Source organism: Lineus longissimus, chromosome 10 (assembly GCF_910592395.1).
Source record: "Lineus longissimus chromosome 10, tnLinLong1.2, whole genome shotgun sequence".
In the NCBI taxonomy this organism is placed as follows: domain Eukaryota; kingdom Metazoa; phylum Nemertea; class Pilidiophora; order Heteronemertea; family Lineidae; genus Lineus; species Lineus longissimus.
Genome location: NC_088317.1, coordinates 2,653,639 through 2,680,421, shown reverse-complemented (window position 1 = coordinate 2,680,421; position 26,783 = coordinate 2,653,639). Strand labels below are relative to the sequence as shown.

Genomic DNA, 26,783 nt, shown 5'->3' with positions numbered 1-26,783 from the left:
AAGATGGGGATAGCTGAGACTAACGAAGTTAATCAACCAGGATAGTTAGAATGCTTATGAGGCATATATAACGAATACCATGTTGCAGCCTGGTGCTGCTGTATGTAGGGCCACGCTATACCACTGGAAGTTCCCTGGCAAATTTAATGGAAGACGCGGTAGTGTTGCTTGTACTGTAAACCCGCCAAGGAGTCGTCTATCAAGGAGTAAGCAACTGCTCTGCTACTCCATGAAATGATAGCCTCATCAATACAGAATGATTGGCACTGTGATGTTTTCGAAAGCCGGCTCTTGACCGAGTTTACAGTATTTCTTGGTTATCTCAAGTATGTGTAAACATCTCGACACACCCAGATCGTTTGTTACTATCTACACTGTACATGTACATGTACATGTGGAGGTCGCAGGCATGTTTGTACGCCTGTAAGCTAAATATATCTAGTCTAGACTACACATTACTTGAGATAACCAAGAATTGTTAAAGACTTTAGACCAACTTATCGAACCAAACCGAACTAAGGAGATAACCAGACCAAAAATACATAACAGCGGGCGACCTTATCGAAATCAAGTATTAATCGCACTGAGAATGTACGACCAAAGTCTTGTATTCCTTCTCGGCATTTCTCATGCTTGGGATAATGATAATGATATAATGGTTTTCTTTTGTTTGATAATGTTACGTCAACTGGGTCATGGGCAGAAAATCTCGAAGACCGCACAACTGGACACAATAGATCTTCGCCATCGACCTCGAGCTAACAGACGTGGAAGAATGTGTGCAGTCAGGCGACCCCATTATTTCTTCTTCAGCCCAGGGCCAACACGGAACGCATGCAACACAACAGGGCCAGGAACTCGCACAATGCAAATCTGCCTGCGAAAAACGCGCAGTTTTCACCTAGAAAAGAGCTCATGGTCAGAAAAAACCCGAGGCGTCTAATAAACTCGTTTATGGCCAGGTCCTCACTGGATGTTCCTCCGCGAAAATACACCGCCGATGTGACCATATTCACATTGAACCAACATCCGAAATACACGTTTAACTTGTACTCTTTGCATGTTCGAATCTCGATCCATCTCACTCCCTTTCTCCACGTTTGTTTCTCCACAGAATGGTTCCGCAAGTTGCTTAGATTGGAGCCTCATTCCGGCAACAACGTTCATATCCGAAAGATGAATTCATTGTTCGTTTCGAGTTTCGTGCAACCATCGATTAATACCAGTATAGATGTGAAAATAGCCCTATAATAATGATCAACGATGCTGGTGCCATAGTCCAAGGAATTGAAGTTATCCATGCATAGTCACGATGAAATAATGATGGTGATAGATCTAGGGTAGAAATATTGCTAGCTTACAGTTTACTGCCGATCAATGGCTTGGTTGAACTGGGTACTCTTCATCTCGTTGGCTTCCTGGACGATGGCGCAAAGAGCGCAACAGCAGTGCATTAGCAAGTCGTTTACGAGGCTTCCTGCGATCCCCTTCTGCTCCCTGATCTTCCCTCGGATGGTCGCGGGGAAGTAGATATTGGCGATGGGCACCATCACCACCAAACCACACAGCAGGCAGTCATCTCCTACAGATTCGGCATTCTTACCAGCGGTGTAACACGGTGCGACGTAGCTTACAAGACAAAGCGTGATGTTGCTGAAACATCCGCAGAGACCGTTACTCCATTCTCCAGACATTTTGTTTTTGAATATTCGGCTCGACCGCTCCTTTTCAAATCTGTATTCCACGCGTTCACGCCCCTCGCAACGTAATGGTGTACATGTACAGCAGAGATAGATATCACATACCCGGATATCGTTATCGCAGATAAAGTCTTATGTAAGAAAGCGGCTTTAAGTTGTGACGTCCGGGGTCAAGTCCATTATTTACGGGTTGTACCAGGAAGTGTCCGAAGGTTGAGTGTGCAACACTCCGGACGCAGTGGACCGGCCTCGTCCTGTCAAATTGAAGGATGATCAGGATGACGTAATGGACTGCATAGGAGTCCAGATTGTGCCTACCTGTCGGGATCAAATTCAAATTCAAATTAGTTTATTAATCAAAAGGCCCGGAGGGCAAAGGTACACATGGTACAATAGAAATACAATGATTTTGATTGAAAGTACATAAGACATACAAAGGATACATGACAAAAGTAACAATATAAAGTCTACTACCGGGGTCAAACCTGGAGTAGATACTAGTAGGTGGGAGAGAGGAGGTCCTTATTTTATGCGATCAGAAAAGCATTTCTGTAAAAATGATGATAGCTTCTGACAAATTCCAGGGTCCTCATTTGAAAGAAGCCAGATAAACTTATTTCCTGGTGAGAGACCTGAAAAGTTGATGTTGTTCTCATTGATAACTGAGAAAAAATCGTTCCTTGAAGCATCATATTTTGGGCAGGCAGTTAGAAAGTGAACCTCGTCTTCTATTGAAGTCCCATCACAAGAACACACCCTCTCTTCAACTTTAAGTTTTTTGTATCTACCTCTTTCAATGGCTAGATCGTGACAGCTAATGCGGAAACAACAAAGGGATCTTCTTAAAGAAAAACTTGAAATTGAAGTCAGATATTTCTCACAGCAGTGTTGCGTTTTGAAGGACCTATAAGTGCGTAATTTGTTTTTAGCATTTGGATTCCGAGAATCATCCCAAATTTCTAGCTTCCACTTTCTGTAAAATTCTTCACCTAATTTATGAACAAGACTGGAGGTTGAAACACTTTCAGCATTGTTTGCATCCAGATTCAGACAACCACAAATAAATTTTATACAAGAAAACCAAGACTGTTTTCCTTTGTTGTCTAGATCCTTACTAACTTGTAAGGCACTGGTTAAAATAGACTTCGAACTAATTTCCCCATCCACTGTGTTGAGAGACAAGGATTCAAGCCTTAGCCAGAAAGAGAACATAGATTTGGCTATCATTAAATACAGTGGATGTCTGCCCAACTCGCCATACACGGCCAGATTTGTGGCATTTGTGTTAACACCCAGTACATATTTACAGAACTTCATGTGAAGGTTCTCACAGGGGAGATTTTCGAATCCCTTATCAATCTTAAATTCTCTCTCTCTTTTAACTTTTGAGGACATAGGGTTAAAACATCCCCAAATATCACTGCCATATAAAAGTATTGGCTGTATAGTGTGGTCAAATATATGGAGTAAGGTTGAGACATTTGGAAGCTGAGAGCTAAAGATACGCCTTAATTTAAAAAAAGCTTTAAGGGCTTTGTTATGAAGATCACGCTTTGCCTCAGCAAAAACGCCGGAGGCTTGAAAAGTAATACCAAGATATTTGTATTTACCAACATTTTCCAGCTGGTGTTGACCAATCATGAAGACAGATTTATCAATTCTTCCTGCCTTATTAAATATGAGAACTTTTGTCTTCTTAACATTTATAGTCATACCCCAAGAGGAGCAGAAATTATTCAAGCCATTCAAAGCTTTTTGGAGACCGCTGGCAGTTTCTGAGAGTATAACAATATCGTCAGCATACATAAGGCAGTGCAGCTTGAGATCTTTTAAGGAGACAGGATCACTAGAGTCATCAAGTAGACTTTCTAGGTCATTTATGAAAATCTTAAATGAATGTCCTCGGCGAATGCCATGTCCAGATGGCAAGCTAGTGGGTCATTAATTCAACTTGAATCCAGCCAAAAAGCCTGATTGATCCCCGATCCACATGTAAAATAGTATCTTCCAATGTTACGCAATTCGTATGCATTGGAGTGAAGGGGGCTTTATCTGTAATTTATTCAGCGCAAGTGTTGGCGGTTAGCAACAATAGTGCGCGGGAATCCCATTATGGGAGCATGGGGGAATAGGATCCTAGCCAGGCATTCTCCAATAAGCAGACATATTATTTAAAGATATTCTCTCTGCCAGTATATTAGCTTCAAAGTACTGTTGCAATGGTATCAGCCACTTGCAGCAGTGTATGACCAATCGCATAGTGTAGTGCATCCTGAGGCCGACTGTGTGCAGGGTTGGGAAAGCGAACATTAACCCATGATTTCCTCAGGATGAGTGTAGTGTAACCGGACTGAAATTGGCCACGACCACAGATTCGATCAAGTTCATTAGAGAGCCTTTATTGTATACTGTGTGAAAGAAATGCAAGTCCCCCCCCCCCCCCGGAGTCCTAAGTCCGAATAGAGTCGCCGAGCTCCTTTGTTGAAGATTATGTAGCTAAACCAAACCATTAACCACATTTGTTGACAATACACAGCTATTGTATGGGGTCCTGCATTCCTAGGACGTCCATTCTTTTTACACCGGTATTGTATATCTGTGTACTATTGTCCTATGGGCCTTTGGTAATAGATTACTTATATTCTAATCTATATCTTGGAGTGGTTTCGCTTTCTCATATCATGTTCGGCCCATTCTATACCCACAATCTCAGAGTCAGACTAGGCCAACACTCGGCACCATCGACCCGCGATATAAAAAAGTTGTTGGGAACGAAATCAGCGTCTCTAGTGTCAAGATTGCCGAGCTCAGTAACGTGTGCGAGGGGAGGAGGATACGACTGACCATGGAGGTATAAATAAGATTATTTATACCTCCATGGCATAACCTAGTGCGATTCTTCCTGGTAAAAATTGGACGCCGGGAAATCCGAGTAGATAGTAGATGGCCCATATAAATTTTGAAATCTAGAATGATGCCCTGGAGTGCGATTTCACTGACGGCTACAGGCCGGCTAATTCCGACAGGTGCAGCATGCAGCACGCCTTTTCTCCCATTTTGGCTTGTCATTGAAAGGCCGGATGGTTCCTCCCGCATAAAAGACCAAAAAAAGAAATCTGAAATCCGTGCTGTGAGAGGTGTTTATCAATGACCCCTTTTACAGTTTAAATGTCAGGGATGATGTTTCGGAGAGTGCCGTTCTAGATACTTTAGCCTCTGGCAAAACGCCATGAATTGCATGAATCAGATAATCAATGGTCCGAAAAATACTGAACATAGTCAGAAAATATAATGCAGATCCTTTCGGATGGATGCAGGTATAGCCCCATCTTGAAGTGATCTCTATCCCGGATTGTCTTATCTGGGATAAGAACCCTTTCTTATGACGGTGCTTAGCCATCTAAGTGTCTTGTCTTTTCAACCTATGTAAAACATTTTTATAAGGTCACAATAAACAATTTTGAATTTGAATTTGAATTGTATATCAAGATGGCATGAGAGGTTAGAGTATAGCTGTCGCGAAGCACAACATGTACGTCGTTGGTGCCAAAATTAGTTTTGGCTAAGCGCCATGCGATCCCGGATACCGGCCGATATTAAAATGAAATGGCCAGGGCCATTGTGCTCACCTCATGTGGAGGAAAGATGGATAAAGAGCATGGTATTGTGTCATGTAGTGTTAGGTTTGATGTAGGTCCAAGCAATTATAATTTCCCCAAATTGGCCAATTTACAGTACATTCGACCTCTGTGACCTTGAAAAGTAGGTCAAATCAAAGAAGACCCGGGTGACACATTGAATGGTTGTTAGAATTAAATGTACCTATGATATAAAATTGGTGCCAATCGGGCAAGTCATTACTAGGAATAATGGCATTTTGAAGAATTTAGGATTTGGCCCCCTCCCTGGAGGCCAAACGGCAAATCAGATCGCACCAAACTTCGGTACCTGAGATCACCTGACCAAGGGGTACATGTGTACTTAATTTGTGATCAATAGTCATTGCAGTTAAGAAACGTGCCATAGTTACGGCCTGACGGCGAATTTACGCCATTTGACCTCTGTGACCTTGACAAGAAGGTCAAATTAAAAACCTGTGTGACATATACTGTATGGTGGTTAGATGTACCCATGATATCAAATTGGTGGCAATCGAGCAAGAAGTTAAGGAATAATCACATTTTTAAGGTTTTTGGATTTTGCCCCCTGGTGGTCAAGTGGTGAATCATATTGGACCAAACTTCGGTCCCTGAGATCACCTGACTAAGGGGTAAATGTGTACCAAATTTGGTATCAATAGTCATTGCAGTTTAGAAACGTGCCATCGTTACATCCTAACGGCCAATTTACACCATTTGACCTCTGTGACCTTGAAAAGGAGGTCAAATCAAAAACCCGGAGGATATATGATGCACCTTTGCTAGAAGTACCTACCATATTTTTTTCAAAATTTCCCGACTACTATTAAGGGAGATATTGCATATTTTCACTTTTAACATTTGGCCCCCTGGTGGCCAAACCATGAAACGAATCGGACCGAAACTTGGTCTCCAAGGTGTCATTACATAAGGGTACATGTGCACCAAGTTTCAACTCAATAGCTCTAACAGTTACGAAACGTGCCCTGCTAACGGACGACGGACGACGACGGACGACGACGACGACGACGACGACGACGACGACGGACGACGGACGCCACGGTATGGGATAAGCTCACCTCTGCTAAGAGGTGAGCTAAAAACGAGGCATGAAGCAGATAAAAAAATGTGATATTTATATTCAAGACGTTAGAGTTATTGAAGCTTTGACCTTTCCAGACTGTTAAGTCAAGCAGAACACCTCAGCCCTGGGATGGTTTACCCCACACTCGTTATACCTGGAAATCTGTACCTACGACGTGAACTTATACATGAGCAGTAGTTTACTCATCAGGAACGAGGACGAATATATATAGATGTAGATTTGATATCATAATAAGCCTTTTTCAATAGGCCAAGAACATTTCTATTGCAGAAGTCTGGAAAAAGAAGTTGTTTTGACGGGTCAACAGACAACGGCTTGCCAGGGTTTAGATTGCTTCGATTCGACGAACCACAGAGGTGCACGGTTACCATGTATACAAATACGAGGTATTCTGGTAAGGGGGAAATCGGGGCGCCTAATAATATGTCCGACCCATGTTGAGGGATCTACGACGATCTGAAATATTTGCATTTCACTTTGGAAAGCTACCGAATAGACAAGGGATTCTGGTCTATGTGCACTGGCAATTTGGAAACATCAAGTCATCAGTATACATTGGTTTGCAATGGATTATGCAGAAAGAGGGGGGAAACAAAGACCCCGACCAAAGGTTTCATGGAAGTTTTTGACTGTCCTCATTGTGTGCATTGTGAACTCGATTCTGACTGTCGTTCTGTGGACTCTGCTGATTCCTTTGCGAGAGGAGGTAAAGACGCTGCAAAAACACGAGGTTCAAGATGGCGTAATTGGGGTCAAAACTGGCCTTCTCGGATTCAAAGATGGCGTTTCAGGAGTTTTAGAGTTTGATGACAGATATGGTTTCCCTGTTGAGGACGATTCCGGTGAAGAAGTTGAAAGGTCATTTGATGAACATTCCTCAATGGATCCACAGAGAACAGTCATCAGAGTACGTCGGTCTAAGCGCTGGAAAAAGAGTGGGAAAAGACGTGGAAAAAAGGAGAGCGGGAAAAAGAGCGCCGAGAAAAAGAGTGGTATAAAAGAGAGCGGGAAAAAGAGCCGCGAGAAAACGAAATGCAAGGGTAGGTTTTTGGATGCCACGATTGATCATTGAACCCAGGCATCGGTATCATGAACCAGGAAGTGGTTTTCATCGCCACTGCCTAGGTATCTTTAATGCAAATTGCATGGTCTCCCTAAAAAAGTTGTCATAGGCCTAGTTTGTTGCCGTGCATTGATCACAACATGGATGCAATGTTGGACTGCACCTTTGCGATTTGACACATAATAACTTGAAACATATGGAGACATGGAAACATGGAAACCCAGAAAATGCTATCCTCAGATTGTCGAACAGATGGCCTGACCACACTGGTCGTCTGGTTGTGACTTTGTCCTCGCAGAATCTCTCTCTTTATACAACTTTATTAGCACTGATGAGGACAATTTGGGGTCCTTCCAACTACGTGTACAGCGCCGAGCGGCGGAGCGTAGCAGATTGGAGCCTATTTCAATAAGCTAACCTCCATGCCTTTTTTCAGAATGCAAATGTTCTACACAAAAGCACAAGGAAAGGCAGCCATGCAAAAAATGCTGCAATCGAAAAGCCCGAAGTCAAGCGAGGGAACAATCCGAACAGCTGCAGAATATGCAAAGTAACCTTACGGCTTTGAATGATATGATTCAGAAGATACTGGCGAAAAGTTCGAGAGGTGAGAGTCCCATCAGGATCACGTCTCGATTATGCCATCCGAGACGCTTTGGTCTTACTCTTATACTTCTTACTCGCCAGACCCCCTCCCCCAACCATAACAAGTACAGTGCGAAAAAGGGCCATGCACACAAGCCATAATCCGTCAGAAGACAAGATCGAAGAGAGCTAGACACGTTTTCCTGGGGAACATTTTCAACTGCTACACGGCTAGCACGCATGCACTGTCCATCATTTGCTCCCGCAAGGCGCGGCGCTTATTGAAGTGTGCAGTGCAAATGTGCAATTATATCATACTACTATGATCTATGAGGTCCTAGTAGAGTTTTAGCATTTACTTCAAGCTGCTAGCGGAGACTTGTTGCAGTAAATGCTCGCTTTTGTAACCGATAATTGTTTTCAAATCGGTCATGCATGTCGATGAAGCAGAAGGCTTTGTCGTTGTTATCGTTGTTTTCTTGTAGAACCTTTTCCAGCACATCCTCGGACACTGACTTCTGTCTGTTTATTTGATTTCCAGAAGAAAATTTCTTTGTTGAAGCCCATGATAAACTGGTGAGTAAATGGCTTTCCCATGATGAATATATGCCCTTTGTTTAATGTCCAACAATCAGGACGATAAATTATAGTAGTTGCGTCTTAAGAACAGAAGTTGTCACAAAAGACAAAAAGGCCACGGAGTCGGCCAAGGTTCGGGGCGAACGTTATAAAACACACCAGAAAGGTTGGCTGGATTGTCATGAAAAGTTCATCGGGAATTGTTGTTTTTCGAATTCCTGACCAATGTTGTCAATCATTTTGTTTTCAGTATAAATCCCGCCTGGGACAATTTGTAGGAAGCAACACTCCAAAACGTAAGTGGGACAAATCGTCTATGGTAGTAGAGTAGATTCTCCCGAGGCTTGCATCGACAAGAAGTTCCATCTACTGGTATTTTTATTTCTCAACAAACGGCCCTAGACAACCATGGCGCAATGGTCACCCCCCCCCCCCCATCCACATCCGGGGTCACCACTGATTTGAAAAACTTGAAAGCTCTAATAAGGCTCCATCTACATTTGTATTTCTAGCTGAGTGCGACAATAAGATTAAGAACAACGACCGCATCTTAACATCAAAAGGTAGGCCTATCCCTTTTTCATGATTAAAACAAGGAGGGAACTATTCACAGTACCATTCAGCAGTCCACGATCACCATACGTTTGTAACTCGGGGTCATCCAAAAAACACAAAATGGTCCAAGGATATATATTGCCAGGAGGACATCGATTATGTTTCAAACCAAGCACGTCTGGCTTCCTTAAACTTAAACTCATCTGCAGTCCATTTCGTCCTTCCTCTATGGTGAGGGACGAGGCCGGTCCACTGCATCCGGAGTGTAGGCTTCCTGTGATTGTCCGCAAGAAATGTGCTGCCTCCTAGACTCTCAGGGCGGCTCCTGGGCGAGTTTACATTAATTTCGTTTATGTTCCAGATGGGAGGGTGTGCTTGTGGCAGTACGCGGAGTGGATGTCTAACGACGCCAAGAAACTCTACCAGTTGGATGACCTTCAGGGCAGGGTCAAGGTCACCATGAGTGGCGTGTATTTTATATATGGCCAGGTAGGTCCCGTGGGGCTCAAAGTTTTCTTTCCCCGCAATTGAAATAGACCTCAAAAGTCCCCTTTTCTGCCTAAATTTGTACTACGAGGACAAAGTCACAACCAGATTGTAGAAATGTTTTATTTCATATTACAATTTGTGATTTTCTAACTTTCTAACTTCCTTTTCAGCTGATCCAAGAAGACTTTGATGATTACGCATCCGCTAGCATAGTGGTCAGCTCAGGGACGAATAAACCAAGGCCAACAGCACAATGTTCAGAGACGGCCGGCTACAAGACTGCAAGGGACAGCTCAACACAAAAGGATACATTAGTGGAATCTATCCGTACTTGCTATATGGGAGTCTTGGCAAGACTTGAGGCCGGGGCGCAGGTGTACATTAAGCTGAACACAAGAACGCCGCGGAAGACCTGGCATGTCGCCGAAACTGCCTACCTCGGACTTATCAAATTCTCTTGATTGGGTAAATATGCATAATAGTTTTCAGCGAGAGGCAGGACCATGTGCATATGTTTTGAAACTTCCAATGTGTTCAGTGAGATGGAAAGACAGTGTACATAAATTTTGTTCCTTTCAAATCAAAGCAAATTGAGTTGAAGAAATGTCGTTGAAATCAACGTGCGTACTCGATAAGGACAATAGTTGCCAAAAAGTCTCCTGTAACAGTCTACCTCTGTTTAAATGTACACCCTGGATGCAGTGGATTGGCTTCGACCCTCTCCCATCCATGAGAAGACTATATTTGGGACATGGACCACCCCGAGACCACCTCTGGAGGCCACCAGTATTTAGAAGGGCGAGCGCAACCTGTCTTTGTCGTGCACTCAGGATGTTCTTGCGCAAACGTTTTCATTCAGGCACATACTATGTAAATAATGTACATCTATATCATAATACTATAAGGCGGCTCGCTAAAGTGCCATTTGGGGGTAGTGTTTCGCCTCGAAATTTTGCACGTTTGCAGGTGATATGTTATCCTGATGCAACGTCATGTTTATTTTCGGAAATTTACTTCAGCGGAGCAGTAATGAGGGAATTTTAATCGGACACAGTCAATTCTCCTTATCACTCACGGAAGCCAAGCCATTGCTGTTTAGTTATGCAGGGGATTAATGAATCACCTGCACTCCCTGTGGGGATACTAACACTACCTGTTGAACGGCTGGCTGTAGGGGGATGATTGGAACAGCCTGTACACGTGTTGACCTGCTGAACCAAGGTTAATGTTATTTTCAATCCACGATTGTAGGTCACCTGATCTTCGAGATTTCGCGGGAAAGAAATTGTAAACAAACGCATGTGTGCAGTTCAAATGTAAACAAAAATGTATTTTGATACTTTTGGTTGCTGGACTTGGGTTTTCCCGCAGTAAGGAGCTGGGGTCAAATTGATGGTCTATCGTATATTGGTACTGTATTAGCCAGAGCTAGCCCTTGATTATGAAGGGATTTTCAAATTAAGGTTACAATGGTATGTTTATGTGCTCACCACAGCTTTCAAAACTTGATGTATCTGAAGAGGCACTCTGAACTTGGCATGGCCTTATCAAGGAGCTGCTCACGGTGCTGAACATCAACAACGCATTTTAAAGTTTTAGTAGTGATAGTGCAATTGGTCCGAGCCATTTGGAGGCCGACATGTGAAGGCCTATCTGGGTTCTCCTTCTTCTCCGTATAAAAAGGGGCATATTGCTGACTAAGGAACGAGGTATATTCACATTGCCTCATCATCTCATTCGGACCAATTGATTTACTTTTATATGCACGCATACAGCACGCCACAGGGTCCGAGTCTGTGGACAAATGGTTGGTTTAATTTGTCTCTTCAATATTGCTCCTTTGATATTGCATTAGATTTTCATTGCAATTCAATCTATTCAAGGTATAGCCCATTTGAACCTGCCTGCGCCACGGGTACAATGCTAGTTAGTATATAATAGGCTAACTGACGAACTGCATGCCAATGCATTGAGTGACTACAATAATAAAAAGGAGAAAATAAGGAATGTACATGTACTTGTTTTCTTAGTTCGTGAATGCTGGTTGGATTGGTATTGAGAGCGGTGTCTGCGTTATGAAGTACATTATGTACATGTAACTTGCCTCTGACGTCGAAGAGATATTCGTATGTACTCGGCCATTAGTTGACGCAACCAGATGTCCGACGAGACACTTCATCTGTCCTATTGACAATGTTCAGTGGTCACGGTACTTTATCCCCCTGTGCGACGTACTTGAAATGTCTCATGCCAGATGGCGATGAGTTTTTTCACCTCCTCAATTAAACCAATGCTGAGCTGGCTGCTGTACTCTTCTTAGACAGTGAGTGGCAAATACGAGGGCAGCGGCAGCCCGGTGTGACAGCGGATATAGTCCCCCTGGAGTCATAGTCCGGTAGCATTGTATTTGACCAATTAAGCAGCATGATCTATTGTACCGCTAACCCTAACCAAAACATTTAGCAATGCGGGCCATTGTTACACGGACTATCAGCCCTAGGACTACTATCCCTTGCACACCGGCCGTAGGACGATGACGTTTTGATAGCACAGGCGGGTAACAAAAAGTACTCTTCTTGGTGGGACTAATCCACGGGTTTACGCCTTGTACAGTAGAGACATCTGTACTTATGAAGAAGAACTAAAACGTCTGAAGACAGATTGTGGTAATTGTCTCTATTATCACAAATAATACTACTGGGTGTCACAGGTTGTCAACCGATCAAGCTTCTTATTTGCCATGTTGTTCTTGCTGTCCGATGTCCCCTGTTCACTGTCTTTCACAATCAGTGGCTGGTGCAGCAGGAGGAATAGTCCCCTGTCTCTCACAACTTGTTGCGGATGTGGCATGAGGAATTGTCGCCTGTCTCTCACCACCCCCGTTGCGAGTGTAACAGGAGGAGTAGTCCCCCGTCTTTCACAATCTGTGACTGGTGTAGCAGGAGAAATAGTCCCCCGTCTTTCACAGCTTGTGACTGGTGTAGCAGGAGAAATAGTCCCCCGTCTTTCACAGCTTGTGGCTGGTGTAGCAGGAGAAATAGTCCCCCGTCTTTCACAGCTTGTGGCTAGTGTAGCAGGAGGAATATTCCACCGATTAAGCTTCTTATTTTTCATGTTGTTCTTGCTGTCCGATGTCCCCTGTTCAGTGTCTTTCACAATCAGAGGGTAGTGCAGCAGGAGGAATAGTCCCCTGTCTCTCACAACTTGTTGCGGATGTGGCATGAGGAATTGTCGCCTGTCTCTAACCACCCCCGTTGCGAGTGTAACAGGAGTAGTCCCCCGTCTTTCACAACCTGTGACTGGTGAAGCAGGAGAAATAGTCCCAGTCTTTCACAGCTTGTGGCTGGTGTAGCAGGAGAAATAGTCCCTTGTCTTACACAGCTTGTGGCTGGAGAAGCAGGAGAAATAGTCCCCCGTCTTTCACAACCTGTGACTGGTGTAGCAGGAGAAATAGTCCCCCGTCTTTCACAGCTTGTGGCTGGTGTAGCAGGAGAAATAGTCCCCCGTCTTTCACAGCTTGTGGCTGGTGTAGCAGGAGAAATAGTCCCCCGTCTTTCACAGCTTGTGGCTGGTGTAGCAGGAGAAATAGTCCCCTGTCTTTCACAGCTTGTGACTGGTGTAGCAGGAGAAATAGTCCCCGGTCTTTCACAGCTTGTGGCTGGTGTAGCAGGAGGAATAGTCCCTTGTTTTTCACATCCTGCGGCTGGTGTAGCAGGAAGAATGGTCCCTTGTTTTTCACAACCTGCGGCTGGTGTAGCAGGAAGAATAGTCCCCTGTCTTTTACAACCTGTTGCTGGTGAAGCAGGGGAATACCCCGTCTTTCACGCCTTGCGGCTGGATTGTCCACTATATTTCACAACATGTGCGTGGTGGAGCAAAGAAATAGCGCCTGTGGCTGGTGTAGCAGGAGAAATAGTCCTCCGCCTTTCACAGCTTGTGGCCGATGTAGCAGGAGGAATTGTCCTGTCTTTTAAAGCTTGTGTGGCAGTATTTTTCCCCATCCTTGACAACGATCAGCTGGTGTTTCAGGAGGAATAGTCCCTGGTCTTTCAAAACGACCATCAATTTGACCCCCCAGCTCCTGCCTGGCTGTTTACCAAACACAGAAGGTCCGAATTGCACTTGGTGTACATACAGTAACTAATAAAGACATGTTTCAAAACATTGGTTTTTATTAAAAAATCCTTGATCTGAGGGTAACATTGCGGAGATGATATCTACAGAAGCATGTGACGAACATGATTCTACCTGCATCGGCTAGATTAAAAACCTATGCTGTTAGGAAAAATTTGCAATGTAATTCTTTGGGCCACTTAGGAGTTTTGCGGGAAAAGGACTGCAGAATTATCGATTACCGAAATATATTCCAAGCAACAGAATAGGCTTTCCTGATTTAACATCCACTAATTTCTGTAAAACAGTCAACTGGATTTTTCAATGTCTATTTGATAAGTGCCCCTTGTGGCATTCCCAATTTTACCCCTATATGCACGCTATGTGGGACTCACACAAATAAAGGGGTTTACAATTATTGATTAAAAATACTGGTGAATAATTGCTCACTTATTGGTCCACCATACAATTGTCTGACAATTGAACCAACAATGATGTAATGGTCAACAGCTTTATACAGAAGCACATCGAGTTCTATATTATACAGTACACCAAAGCTTTATGTCCAATTTGAAGCAGAGATCCTTTTTGACTCCAGCTTGATTCAGCTGCCGTATTGATTTATGACTTTTGTCAATTAACCGACAACACCTGCTCATGATTCTAAGCATCTCCAGGGTGCGTCATGTTGACATAAACATCCCATGCACATCAAACTTCAATCCAATTCCAAATCTAAATCATACTCATGACAACACCATCTTCTCTACCATGTTTAGCCACAGTGAGAGCTCATTCTAAAATGCAAAATGGCAAACCCTCAGCTGAACTTCAATACTTAAAGCATATATAAACATGATTAATGGAACACCAATCTACAAAGCATTTAAAAACAGAATGTTACGATCCATCACAAAAAAGAGCGTATCACCCTTTAACTACAACGCCTTCCTCGGACCACCCCCTGTGTGAAGGCCTGCTTTCCCACACAGGCACCCTACATTTACTTTCACACATAGGTCATCCTACTAATTACCAAACAGTATTATCTGGCTTCTTCTTCAACTGAAATTTAAACTTCTCTGTCAATTCCTCCTTTTTCTTTTCTTTAAGGTTCTGAAGAAACTTCTCCATTTCGAGAAGGGAGTTGCGTGTCTCAGCAGGTTTCACAACTGACTTTGGTACTGGTGCTGGTGTGGCTTTGATAGAAAAAGTAATTTTGTCATGTCCTTTGACATCGGCCGACTCGGATTCAAAAATATTATCTTTAGAGAATACAGCAGAACTCTTCACTGGAGTAGTCTTTTCTTTTTCCTTCAGTGGAACATCAATTACAGGTTTTACCTCATATGCAGGTGGCTTTATAGTGGAGCTTGAGATATTCTGCTTATCCTTAGTGTCAGTGAGTGGCTTGTCACTTTCATTTTTCATCTCTTCTCTGGGTTTTACATATGCTTCATCTCTGGCAATTTTGGACTTGGAAGGAGACCACCATCGGTATTTTGACTGGCTCTCATCTCTATCGTGAGATCTTCTTGATGCTGAACGAGGGGGCCTAAATGTATTGCGTCCTCTAACTGCCTTAGGATGGTTACTAGGACCATAATTGTGTTGAAAATCTCTTGGATGACTATAGAATTTAGCATGATCACCCCTGTCATGAGTTCTCCTTGAGCGACTTCCTGACCTGCTGTACCTTCTTTGCCTAGAATGTCCCCGGGATCGTGACCTACTATGCCTGGAAGAGTATCCCTGATGCTTGGAACGACTTCTAGAATATTTGTGATAAGAAGAGTGCCTCCTCCGTGAACCACTTCTGGAACGAGACCTGCCACCACGAGATCTTGACCGGCTGTAATTGCGCGAGTGGCTCCTTGAATGAGATTTATGCCTTGAACTCCCTCCCTGCCTGGATCCACTGTGCGACCTTCTATTGCTAGATGGCCTGTATGTTTCTCTCCTCAACTGACTGCGTGATGTCGACCGCCTGTGTGACCGAGATCTGCTGCATGACTTTGATCTACTACGTGACCTTGACCCGCTGCTATTACTGACAGAGGTTAAACTGCTACTGCTAGAGGAACTCCCACTGCTAAGCTTACGTTTACGATATGTTGTTTCAGGTTTAATCAAGTCCTCTACAAATTCTTCAGGTGGCCCACGGTTTCTTAGTGAAGGCTCAGATTCTTGAACTGGGGTTTTTCTGCTGGGGATCTTCACGTCTTCCAGTGGCTTTACTTCACCAACGTCGGTCTTCCAATACTGCTGAAGTTTCTTCTGTAATTCATCAAAGTCCAGAATAGGTGCAACTGACTCCGCTTCCTCATCCTGGTCATCTGGAGTTGGCTCAACTTCAACGTTCTCTGTCTTAACAATTGGTGGTACCTCATCCTTAACCACCCTACGAGAACCCAGACTGCCATCGAATGCAATTTTAACCTTCAAATCATCAGAGAATTTCTTTTGGGTGGAGACTGTGTCGGCTTCTTGCCAGCCTGTTTTCACAAATTCTGCATGCTGAACAGAAAACTCATCTTTATTTCTGACCAATTGACACGATGTTTTCACCTCTTCCTTTACATACTTGTACATATCATTTATAAAACTCTCCTTACTGCCAGCAACATGAGCAATGCTACTTTTGCTTGTATCATGCATCAGAATCTTCTTTTTACTATCATCATCATCTCTTTTCTCCTGGCAAATATTTTTCATTGGTGGAAGCATGGATTCCGAATCAAAACGGCTAACGCGAGGCTTCTCCCACTTGCCATATAAAACTTCTTTGTCAGGCATATCTTTTTCTTCATGTCCTCTGTCACCATCAGGACGATTATCCCCCCTTGAGCGATAGCCAGAATCACCTTCATATGACCTATCATTTTTATATCCGTGGTACCTGGACTCTCTTTCTCTGGAACTTCTGCCATCTTGCTCATTAGGCCTGTGCTGGTCCTTTTCAAATGACCTGTGATCATCTCTTTCATGTGACCTGCGATCATGGTCTGCAGTAAACCTGCGACTATCTCTTTCACGCGACCTGCGACCATCTCTTTCACGTGACCTGCGACCATCTCTTTCATGTGACCTGCGATCATATCTTTCGCGTGACTTGTGATCACTTCTTTCAAGCAGCCTGTTTTCATCTCTTCCATCTGACCTGCGATCATCTCTTTCAAGTGGCCCGCGACCATCTCTTCCATCTGATCTGCGATCATCCCTTTCACGCGACCTGCGACCATCTCTTTCACGTGACCTGCGATCATCTCTTTTCTGCGACTGAAAATATTCTTTGTCAAATGGTTTGTGGCTCTCAAATTCTGGCTTACGCACGCGGCGTCTATCTTCTTCCCTTTTTTCCCTCCAATCACCACGATCTCCTGACCTGTGTCCGCTCTGCTCCCTTGAACTATCAACACCTCTCTCGTGTGATCCCCGATGATCCCATTCTTGTGACCTGTGACTATCTCTCGTCCTATAATCATCTTTGCTTTTGTATCTGTGGTCCTCATCCCGATGACTACCTGGGCGTGATTCATATCTTGACCTGCCGTCATCACGGTTCCTGAACTGCTCATGCTTGGACCGCTGATCCCGAGAGTATCGATCACTGTCTCTGCGAGAGTAACTCCGGGAACGCAATTTGGGACTGCCTCCTCTCTCTGGTGTTGGTGACCGTGAATAAGCAACCAGACCGCTTGCCTCAGAATTAGTTGGAACATCCTTCTCATCATGATCTTCGGTCAATTCCTTTTCAGGTTCATCCCTTGCTGGGAGGGTCTGGCGATTATCTTTTGACAGCGCCCTCTGGAAGTCAAGTTGTTTCGATTCTCTGTCATCCCTTTCCTCTCGGTCCAATCTATCTGTTTTCTCAGCATCAAAATAATTACGTTGTCGTCTCTCATTGTCAGAAGCAGATTTCTTGTATCCTTCTTGAAATGCATTACTATTATCTTCCGAATGATATTGCTTTTCCTCGACAGATTCATATCTTGCATATTCAGAACTCCTGTTATCAGATGGAGGCAATCTCCTGTCTTCTTGCGGATATCCCAAATATTGATCTGGACGGTCCTTTTCCCTTGCAAAGTGTGGTGAACGTGGTATTTCCAACTCGGGAGAATCCAGCCCTGGTATTCTTTGTGATGAATTATGAGCCGGAGACCCTGGGTCGTATCTCCCTCGTGGAGGTGATGGTGATCCATAACCAGTTTGCCGACTTTGAGGTGAAAACTGTCTTGACCTTGGAGACTGGCCAAGCGATCCTTGTGAAGATCTATGGTTTGACCTCCGAGGTGAATGGTCATACAAGCTCTGCGAAGGTTCGTAACTTGACCTTCTTGGGGGCGACTGGCGATTTGACATAGGAGGGGACAGGTGTTTAGACTTTGGGGATGACCTACGATGTGACATTTGTGTGGACCTTTCAGTAGATCGTCGGCTCCTTTGAGGAGACCTGTAATCATATCTATGAGGTGACCTGGAACCATATCTTTCCCTAGATTTTTCTCTCTCACTTGAACGATGGTGAGAGTCTGAATTTTTATTATTTCGATCAGGGAGTGGAACTTCATGCAGTGGAACATTCATGAATGAAGTTGCAGGTTTATCTGGGAAATATGGATCATCTTGCAAGGAGGATGTCCCATCTTTCCAGGGAGGCATGTCGCTTTCAGCTTCATATGAATTTCTACCATACAGCTGACCACTATTTTCTGGATTCGTTTTATGGTCTTCTTTACGACGGGACTTCACAGGTGAACCTCCACTGTGAGGTGAATCGGCCCTCTTGGAACGCCTTTTCTTCCTGCAAAAGAACACGAGTTTCAATCATTGTGATAATTCTAATAAACGGAATTAATTCAACGGGCAGATTGACAAGTTCATAAAATACTCTATGAATGAACTGAAAACACATTCCTAAAAACAACCCTTATATTATAATCCGAATTGCCAAAAACCGCCCTGACAAGACCGATACAAGCTGTAAGATTAATTCTAGACAAATTACCTGGTGCCCTTTTCATCTTCCTCAATCAATCGCTTCAGCGTCTCAGTTGTTTTCTCAAGACCCGAACCCTTCGCTTCTTCCTCTCTCTCAGGACTCTCAGAACTCTTGTGAATATAACCCAGATCCATGTAATTCACATCCTGAAACAATGAAAAATAATACAAGATGGTCTTTAAACACCACATGCCCTGTATTTAGAAATGGTAAGAAGCCTATATATTGGCAACCAGATCAATTTGAAAGAGAGTCAAAGTACCTACATCCACATACCCTTCAGTGACAGAATGGCAGTATATATTGGAGTATTTCCAGGCTCTAAACTACTTTTATATTTACATCTTCAGGTTCATCTGTTGACTGTATGTCAAGTTCAGCAATACACTCCTTTGCTTCCAGAAACTCAGTGTTGATTGAGAGCGCCCGCTTGTAGAAAGCCATGGCATCACGGTACTTCTTCTGTTCCTGTAAACTGCGCCCATAGGCCACCAATGTCTGGCAGATGTACTTTCTGGCATTGGCATGCATTGGATTGAGTTCCAGCGATCGTTCAAAGTCCTCTATGGCACGGAGATAGCTCTCGTTATTTGCATACCTGAAGTAAACATTCGCAGAGAGGATTTTAAAAGGAGAGCGTGACAAGTTTACCCTTAATTGCAAGTGAATCAGTAAAAACAATACATGCACTACGCACTTAATGGCCATAAGTGAGGTCATCTACGGCTCCCTGCTGAAAAGACTGGAGTTCAAAAACTTTCGATACCAGCCATGATTCTTATGTTATCTCTGTGAAATCACAGTTGGCTATGGGTACTTGAAATCCAATATTCCAGCTCAGTTCAGAGGGTGTAAAGCGATTGTATTCACTACTTACAGTGCACCCCTTGCAACCAGAGCCTCAACATTCTCAGGATCGATCTGTAGAGCCTTGTTCAAATGTTGCATTGCCTCTGTGAAACGGCCAGCTTTGAAATGCGATACACCTTCTGCAACACTGAAGAAACAGACGCACGTGATAAAAAAACATCGAGTCAAAATTGTATCGATCTTAAAGGGGACAAAAAGGGGGAGCTAAGGGGCATCAAATCTGTGTCATTTCTAGAAAGAATTCTTTTTAATCAACCAAATTCCAAAGACCAATGCCAGGCTATTTCAACTCAAAACTCAAAAACTGGATTTAATGGATTACCTTCTCAGAGACCATTTGTATGACTGCATCTTTCTCAATTCTTCAGCATATTCATGCTTTGGAATATGGAGGCTGAAATACACAAAGGTTTAACATGAAGCCCAACTTGGGCTAAGTCCTTCTCTGTAGTGTAATTGACCTTAATAAGAGACCCAAGTTGGTGCTGCTTGAAAGGTTTTTTTACAAGTTCTTTCCAAGCTAGAATCTACTGGATTGATATGACACGCAACCTATCACCTATGAAACATTCATGACATTCAACATTTCATATATTCAACCACAAGAACCTCCAATACATTGTCAATCATAACAGACTATGAAGCAATAGAATCGTTTTAGTCATCGTTTTCAAAATCAAACTGCAGACAACACCACCTACTTCTTGAGGCTAATCATAAATGACGGTGGACACTCGTCTTCAATGAGGAACTTGCTCATCAAACTCTCCATGTTGCTATTTTGAAAGGCTGCGTTAGTCTCCATCATCATCGCGTAAGTCTGGCCATCAATTTCTTTCGCCTTCCTATAAATACATCACAATGTTTCTCTTGATAACAGATGATAATATTTGTGGCTTTTTACAGAGCTGTTCTTTCACTGACGGGACCTGTCTCAAATATCCTCATATAGCATTACAGTTGAGGTCAGAAAGCAAAAACTAGACCTTGGATTACTGGGCGGAACCCCAAACCAGGGACCATTAAAAGTGAAAACATATAAACAAGCATGTACAAAGTAGAATTCTGAGACTGTGGTCATCTACACATTTCACGCAGGCACACAGTTGACAAGCATGACATCCTAATTATTCTGTAGGATTCTTCCTTCATTTGTTTGAAACATGACTGCCGTCCTTACACATAATTGATAGGCATCTCTTCATCAGTAATGGGACCAAGCCTGATGTCCTCAATATCTTCTGGCACGGCCCAAGGTAGCATTGAGGCTGTCAATTTCTCACCCTCGACATTTACTGAAGTGATCACGGCTACAATAAAGAGGCAAAAGTTAATGAAATGAACAGAAGGTGAATGTAGGAAAGCGTGAAACTGAAAGTGAAATTGTATTGTAAAGCTGTACTGGGCATGTTTTCCAAGGCATGAGTTCTGATGCCAGGAATCTAATGCACTAAAGTCCTGTGCATCTGCTGGCCAAGTATTTGAGGATAATGTCAGAACCAGACGCCAGTCAATAGACGGTGAATACAAAATTGAAAAGCAAGCACGCATTTTACACATTTTCATGAACCTTACCTCTCACTTTGTCTTTAATTTTCAGATTATCCAATGGGTCTTCATGTGCACGCTTACGTGGCAACTCTTTCAACGGACAGAATGCCTGAAAAAGTGGTATGAAATGTGCTGACATTTTGTTTGTGCAAACAAGTGTATGTCATGGTTGTCTCACCAAACACTGCGCAAGTGAACCTGTCCCTTCATCCAAGCCAACATTTTGGCAACATTTCAGCTCTACACACCCGTGGCACCTCGTGAGACAACAAATACTCTGAGCTCGATACAGTTACTTAATCCTCAAAGATAACGGCAAATATGGAAATCAGGAAAACATTCATTGGTCTGCAGCTTACAGTTATCCTCAGGCTTGATAGATGTCTTGCATTTCCGTAGTCAAGACACATTAGCATCAGCATCACACCGCTCTCCTGCACCGACGCGACTGTCGCGATGACCGTGTCACCTTTGGCAACACTCTGCAATGAAACATCAATGAATAAACAAACTCATCATATCGATTACTAATGGTGCTTAGAAACAGTCTCCCTTATCCCCTCCACTTATTTTCACTTTACAGTTGGAGCAAAACAATCCTTTATTGCCCATCTGTAATTCATATTGGAGCACAAAGCATGTGATAACAAGCAGTACCACAAGAGGTAAGAGCAAATCAGTTTCACCGAGGGATTTCATCATGAAAAACTTCAAACAAGTCAGTCCGCATCTTCATGCTATCTTACCAACCTTGCGAAGGACTACCTGCCCCTTGCACTATCAAAATTGATGCAATAGACATCATGTTACCTAGCGAGACACTCTCAAGTTAAGAGAGAGTTGCCAAGGACAAGTAACCAATGAGTTAGCTCGATTCTGAAGAGAGAGAGGAAAAATGTATCAATCTGCACAGAAGCAATATAAAAAATAATAATTGAGAACTATGAAATAGGATGAACATACCTTGTAGAAATGACGACGGCGCGCTGCACCTTGAACGTCCATGAATGCTTCAAGCGGCGGCATGACTGCATACAAATCTGGAAAGAGTTAGAATATTGGAAAATGAATGACGAGCGACACAGAAGAACAAATCCTGAGGTTTGAGTTGTTATTGCGAATGACCAAAATAAAAGGGGACAGTACAGGACAATTTTCTGTCAGATAAATTCAAGAAACTGTTCAGATAAGTTTTGATGACAAAAATGTTAAGTTTTATGCTTATGCAACAAATAGTATTAGATACAGGCCAGAAATGGAAAGAGGTCTGCGGTTAGTGATGTCACAGACGGCATCCTTTGTGACATCACCTCTTCTCTTAGTTTTTGCTTATCTCTCCATTATCATTAATTGCATGGATATTGAATGAATCAAATCAACATGTCATTTCAATATCGGTCATTCAAGAGCTTAAAGGCAGACGAAATACTGAATGCTGTGACTATAATTCATGTTTTGGTGTAGAGGGCAGGGCACTAATCATCTTATTCTAACTTGAAAATTTCCGTAAAATAAACGTGGTCGTGCTGCCGTTCTCCAGATGGTTAAAAAAAACAAAACCTCGGTCAATCATCACAAAACAATTTAAAGATGCAGCATCAAATAGTGAGAAATGATCATGGACAAACAGATAACATCAATTCTTTATAAAATCATTGATCACAAAAAGTTTCACTTCGAAATGGGACCATTACAGCAACATTACAGCTCATATCAGCATCAATATTGCCAACTGTACTCACATTCTAAAACTGAACATTATTTATACGCAGCCTTGCAATGGACAGCACTTTGTCACAGGTCATGTTACTTCCTCGATGTTCCACTAATGGCAGCAGATTATCACCTGTATCAATTTCCGCTGCACCTCTTAAACCTGTAAACAAACACTAAGGAGTTGTCCTGACAACTGCTTCATCACCAATGACGCAAATGCACACTCCTTCGAAATAAGGCAGCTCAAGTGGGACAGGGCTCACACTTTATCACATCCATCCAGCGTCTGCTGATCGACCATTTATTTGCAGTCTGAATCTCTTCTTCTTTAGCATGTAAAGCAGCGACCAACATGTCTTATTTTCTTCTACCAGCACTGACGCCTTGAGCTCCACATAATCATCATCTGCTGTGTATTATCTGTGCATCTATGAGTTTACCATCTTCATGTGTAATTCTGTTGATAGTTCGGAATGTTTCCATAGACATCAACACGTTAGCCAATAACTTCTGAATTTCTTTCTGTGATGTTATTGGTTTTGGCTAGCGTATATCCTTCCATAGTTATCTTGAGGTGACAACTTGATCATTACTTCAGCAAGTGTGTTTTTTCAGTCAGCAGAGGTGGTCATCAACTGCCATTCAAGCCTAAATCTTCTTGCAATCATCTCGTTGACCAATAGGCTTGCATCTCAGGAGCTCTGTAAAAACACCCAGCGACAAAACTAAATTCCGACTGTTCAATGATGACTCATGAATTCTTCAATGCTGGCAACAGCTTGGGTGTTTTCAAACACTCGGGGTTCTTCTTTGAACCTGAAAGGAAATATTAAGAAATTGACCCAAAATTGCACATAAGACATACTAAGACCTCCTCTGTTTCTAACAGTTTAGTGTTTTTTCAATGTTCTTGCATGGAGAAGTCACAGGCCTGCTGGAAACTATTTTCGCATGAAAAACTAAACTATCTCATGCCCAAGTTGTCCCTTCAATAGCCAATAATTATACTGCATATGATATTGTACAACTGATTAGTCAAGGGGAGCAACAAGCCTGAAACTGGCAGCAGTGGGTTTTTAACCCGAGTACAGTGCAATTTATGCATCGTCCCATCGAAATTAGATGAAACTAGGACAGTCAACGGGCCTACGGCATCACCCAAACAAGAGAAAAAATCATGCACAACTCATCTTTGGCAAGTTTGGGGGCGATCCTACCATTTTTATTCAGAAACAGCCAATGCTGCTTTTATTCTGAATCCTGATTTTCAAAATAACATCTCATATAGAGTACATCCTACACGTAGGGAAATTCTAATTTACATGTAGCACTATACAACCAGCAATTAACATACACCACAATAATGATCAAAACAAGTCACTTACCCTTTATACCTGTAAGTCAGCTTTGATAAAGCCATACTTTCACTCACCTGTATCTGTTCGAAAAACCTGTACATCAAGAATACACATTTCTACTCATCTAGGGAAAAAGTGACGACCTGCTATGTACAATCAAGCTTCCATGGCCAATCGAAAAGGAAAGCTGAATGTTCAGATCAATTGGAACTACATGTATAGATGTTCCGTGGAAGGATACAGGTCACTGCGAGGCTACTAGTAAAATATCCGATTTTGAATTGATGCATTCAACGTTTATGGTGTGACTAAGGCACCATGAGAAATCGACTGGTTAGAGATTGACTTTCTCAAACTAAACTAACTGACTGATAGTGATATCCCTACTTTTGTAACTGATGTTTTTCTTAACCTAAATTTGACACCTTTCGTACATCCTCAGATGCTGTACCGCTGGCAAGTAGATAATGCCTATTCCAATTAAAAGTTGTTTGGCAGTGGTACTGACGCCACTAATTGCTCTGCATACAGTACTGGTTTTAACCAAATTAACTAGTGTGGATTCTACTCTTTCTAACATTACGGTACATAACATTACCAGGATTGGAAAGGATTCCAAGGTCAAAACTGCCAACTTGATGAAAAGGAAATAGTAGGCCTTTATAAATAACACACTTCAGCAGAAATTGCGGAAAATGAATAGTATCAACATCATACTCTTACCTTTGAAAATAACATGATATTACTTACCTGGCAAGAACAGCTTTTTGAAAATTATTCTGCAACTCGGCAGCCATGCACAGAGTTGAGAAACAAAACTTCACCGGTCAACCATCAAACTTTGTGACGCCACAAAACCAATCGAGTCAACTCAAAGTTATCACTATTAGCAGCTACTGCTACTCAAGGGGAGCCCTGGCATCACCCTTTATAATGAACACAACCACTGATGGTCAATGACAGTCATTCTTCTACATCGTGTTTACACTCCGCCTATTCTAGAATTAGATAGTCTTCAAGCACACTTTAGAATCAACAGGATCACCATCTGTTGCAATACCTGTCATCCTGTAGCTGAACAAAACAAGACAAAGACATGATTTCAGATTGGGCACCTATTCTGCCTCAAACAACACAATCTCAGGGATAAAATAGACTGTCTCACCTGCTTCGTATCGATCACACTTTTCTGCTTTGGATCTTGCCTCTCCATCTCCAAGCTTGAATAGCACATCAGCGTTACGCCCAATAAACTGGTGAAGTTTCTTACGGTAGTCATCTTCCCTGCAATTAACAATTACAATTCAGTAGCTTTTAGACTTCAAACTATTTGAATAGTATCGAAGGAGGAGCCTTCCATAAACAGTCTCTTGCAGGCCTCCAAGTATATTTATAATTGAACCCTCTGCAAGTGCAAAAGGCTAAACACACTTGACTAACTTGTTTCAATCCTACTTTGAAAACACTTACTGTTCTGTTCTCCACTGATTACCTCTATAACAATTCTAAGCTGTGCCCATGGTAGGAGACGGCATTCTCTAACTCGGATAATAATCTAACTCACTTGTTCCCTGTCAAGACTCCTTGAGTTCCAATCCTACTCGGTAAAGACTGACTCTTCTGTTCCCGATGGATAATCTCCAACAACTCTAAGCCGTGGTGGGAGACAGCATTCTCCAATAGATCATAATGATATTCTTCCATTGTATTCAGATAATTCACTGGAGTGGAAATGGAGACAGATTGAATGAAATAAAAAAATTTCATTAACTCGCCCACTCGGCCAAGTATGTTACTAGAGTCGGACTGAAAGCCTTTCCCTGTTTTTCCCAACAAAGACCTAGCTTTTTTTGTGTAAAATAGGCAACTGAATCTATCCCTACGTAAAAGTGGCAGGCCTACCAAGTTAAACTTGGGTTGAGGCTGGCCGGCCCCTCGTCCACTACCCGTACCGGTGTGTTCACAACACAACCGCAACGAGGCAGCACAGTGCCTGCACACACCAGTCGTCATGCACAACAACGTCTGGAGCAAATGGTATGCATACACGGTACATATGCATGCATGGTTATATAATCGTGTGCATCGATTGCAGTGCAGAGTCCAGACACAGTCTGATTTGTCCCATATTTTCAAGATTTTCTTTGATTTTCATTTGGATTATACTCATGGCATTTACATCAACAGATGTATGTATAAGTTTTCCTAAACGATTGAGTTGATAACTTTCACCAACTCTTCATGCTTTTGTCGAGATTATCATGTTTTTAAGGAGGAAAATCGTAAATTTTAACTTTTTCAATGTTCTTTCGCGTCTCCCAACGCTCGCAGAAAAGGAGAGTTCCAATCGGTGGGCCATTCTCCAAGCGTCGTCAACGGTGTACATCGTCGCGAAGTATCACTCGACCAACTGACTATGTAAGAATTTCAACGGGTAGATGTAGAATTCGACATCA

At 42.7% G+C, this 26,783-nt stretch overlaps 3 protein-coding genes across 8 annotated transcripts; 1 reads left to right on the top strand and 2 right to left on the bottom strand.

Annotated features, from left to right (window-relative positions):
* Positions 1-1,364: 1,364 nt before the first annotated feature.
* Positions 1,365-1,694, bottom strand: LOC135495033 (uncharacterized). Its single transcript, XM_064783431.1, has one exon. It carries the CDS (start codon positions 1,692-1,694, stop codon positions 1,365-1,367), a length of 330 nt encoding a protein of 109 aa, XP_064639501.1.
* Positions 1,695-6,532: 4,838 nt separating this feature from the next.
* LOC135494619 (uncharacterized) lies at positions 6,533-10,593 on the top strand. Of its 2 annotated transcripts, XM_064782756.1 has the most exons (7): positions 6,535-7,483; positions 7,943-8,113; positions 8,633-8,667; positions 8,921-8,966; positions 9,183-9,233; positions 9,587-9,714; positions 9,885-10,593. In XM_064782756.1, exons 1-7 carry the CDS (start codon positions 7,009-7,011, stop codon positions 10,173-10,175), a joined length of 1,197 nt encoding a protein of 398 aa, XP_064638826.1. In that variant the 5' UTR covers positions 6,535-7,008; the 3' UTR covers positions 10,176-10,593. The 2 variants fall into 2 exon arrangements, with proteins under 2 accessions (XP_064638827.1, XP_064638826.1); XM_064782757.1 differs by lacking the exon at positions 9,183-9,233 and having other exon boundaries at positions 6,533-7,483.
* A 3,282-nt stretch (positions 10,594-13,875) lies between these two features.
* On the bottom strand, positions 13,876-26,680 carry LOC135494617 (zinc finger CCCH domain-containing protein 13-like). Of its 5 annotated transcripts, XM_064782752.1 has the most exons (14): positions 26,622-26,680; positions 25,892-26,048; positions 25,493-25,611; positions 22,217-22,293; positions 21,613-21,735; positions 21,278-21,362; positions 20,883-21,012; positions 20,404-20,547; positions 20,025-20,096; positions 19,710-19,829; positions 19,175-19,430; positions 18,839-18,978; positions 17,060-18,634; positions 13,876-16,987 (listed from the first exon to the last, which is right to left on the bottom strand). In XM_064782752.1, coding segments are annotated over exons 1-14 (5,127 nt in total). In that variant the 5' UTR covers positions 26,623-26,680; the 3' UTR covers positions 13,876-14,859. The 5 variants fall into 5 exon arrangements, with proteins under 5 accessions (XP_064638822.1, XP_064638820.1, XP_064638821.1 ...); XM_064782750.1 differs by having other exon boundaries at positions 13,876-18,634; XM_064782751.1 differs by having other exon boundaries at positions 13,876-18,634; positions 26,507-26,644.
* Positions 26,681-26,783: the final 103 nt, after the last annotated feature.

What these genes read in the sequence shown, in the direction of transcription:
- LOC135494619 (XM_064782756.1), top strand. Translation starts at nt 7,009, where the DNA reads ATGGATTATGCAGAAAGAGGGGGGAAACAAAGACCCCGACCAAAGGTT. An exon ending in ACTGGCGAAAAGTTCGAGAG is followed by an intron (nt 8,114 to 8,632) that starts GTGAGAGTCCCA and finishes TTTGATTTCCAG; the next exon opens with AAGAAAATTTCTTTGTTGAA. An exon ending in TTGAAGCCCATGATAAACTG is followed by an intron (nt 8,668 to 8,920) that starts GTGAGTAAATGG and finishes TTTTGTTTTCAG; the next exon opens with TATAAATCCCGCCTGGGACA.
- LOC135494617 (XM_064782750.1), bottom strand. An exon ending in AATTAAAGACAAAGTGAGAG is followed by an intron (nt 21,013 to 21,277) that starts GTAAGGTTCATG and finishes TCTTTATTGTAG; the next exon opens with CCGTGATCACTTCAGTAAAT. An exon ending in GAAGATGAAAAGGGCACCAG is followed by an intron (nt 18,635 to 18,838) that starts GTAATTTGTCTA and finishes GTTCTTTTGCAG; the next exon opens with GAAGAAAAGGCGTTCCAAGA.
- LOC135495033 (XM_064783431.1), bottom strand. Translation starts at nt 1,694, where the DNA reads ATGTCTGGAGAATGGAGTAACGGTCTCTGCGGATGTTTCAGCAACATC.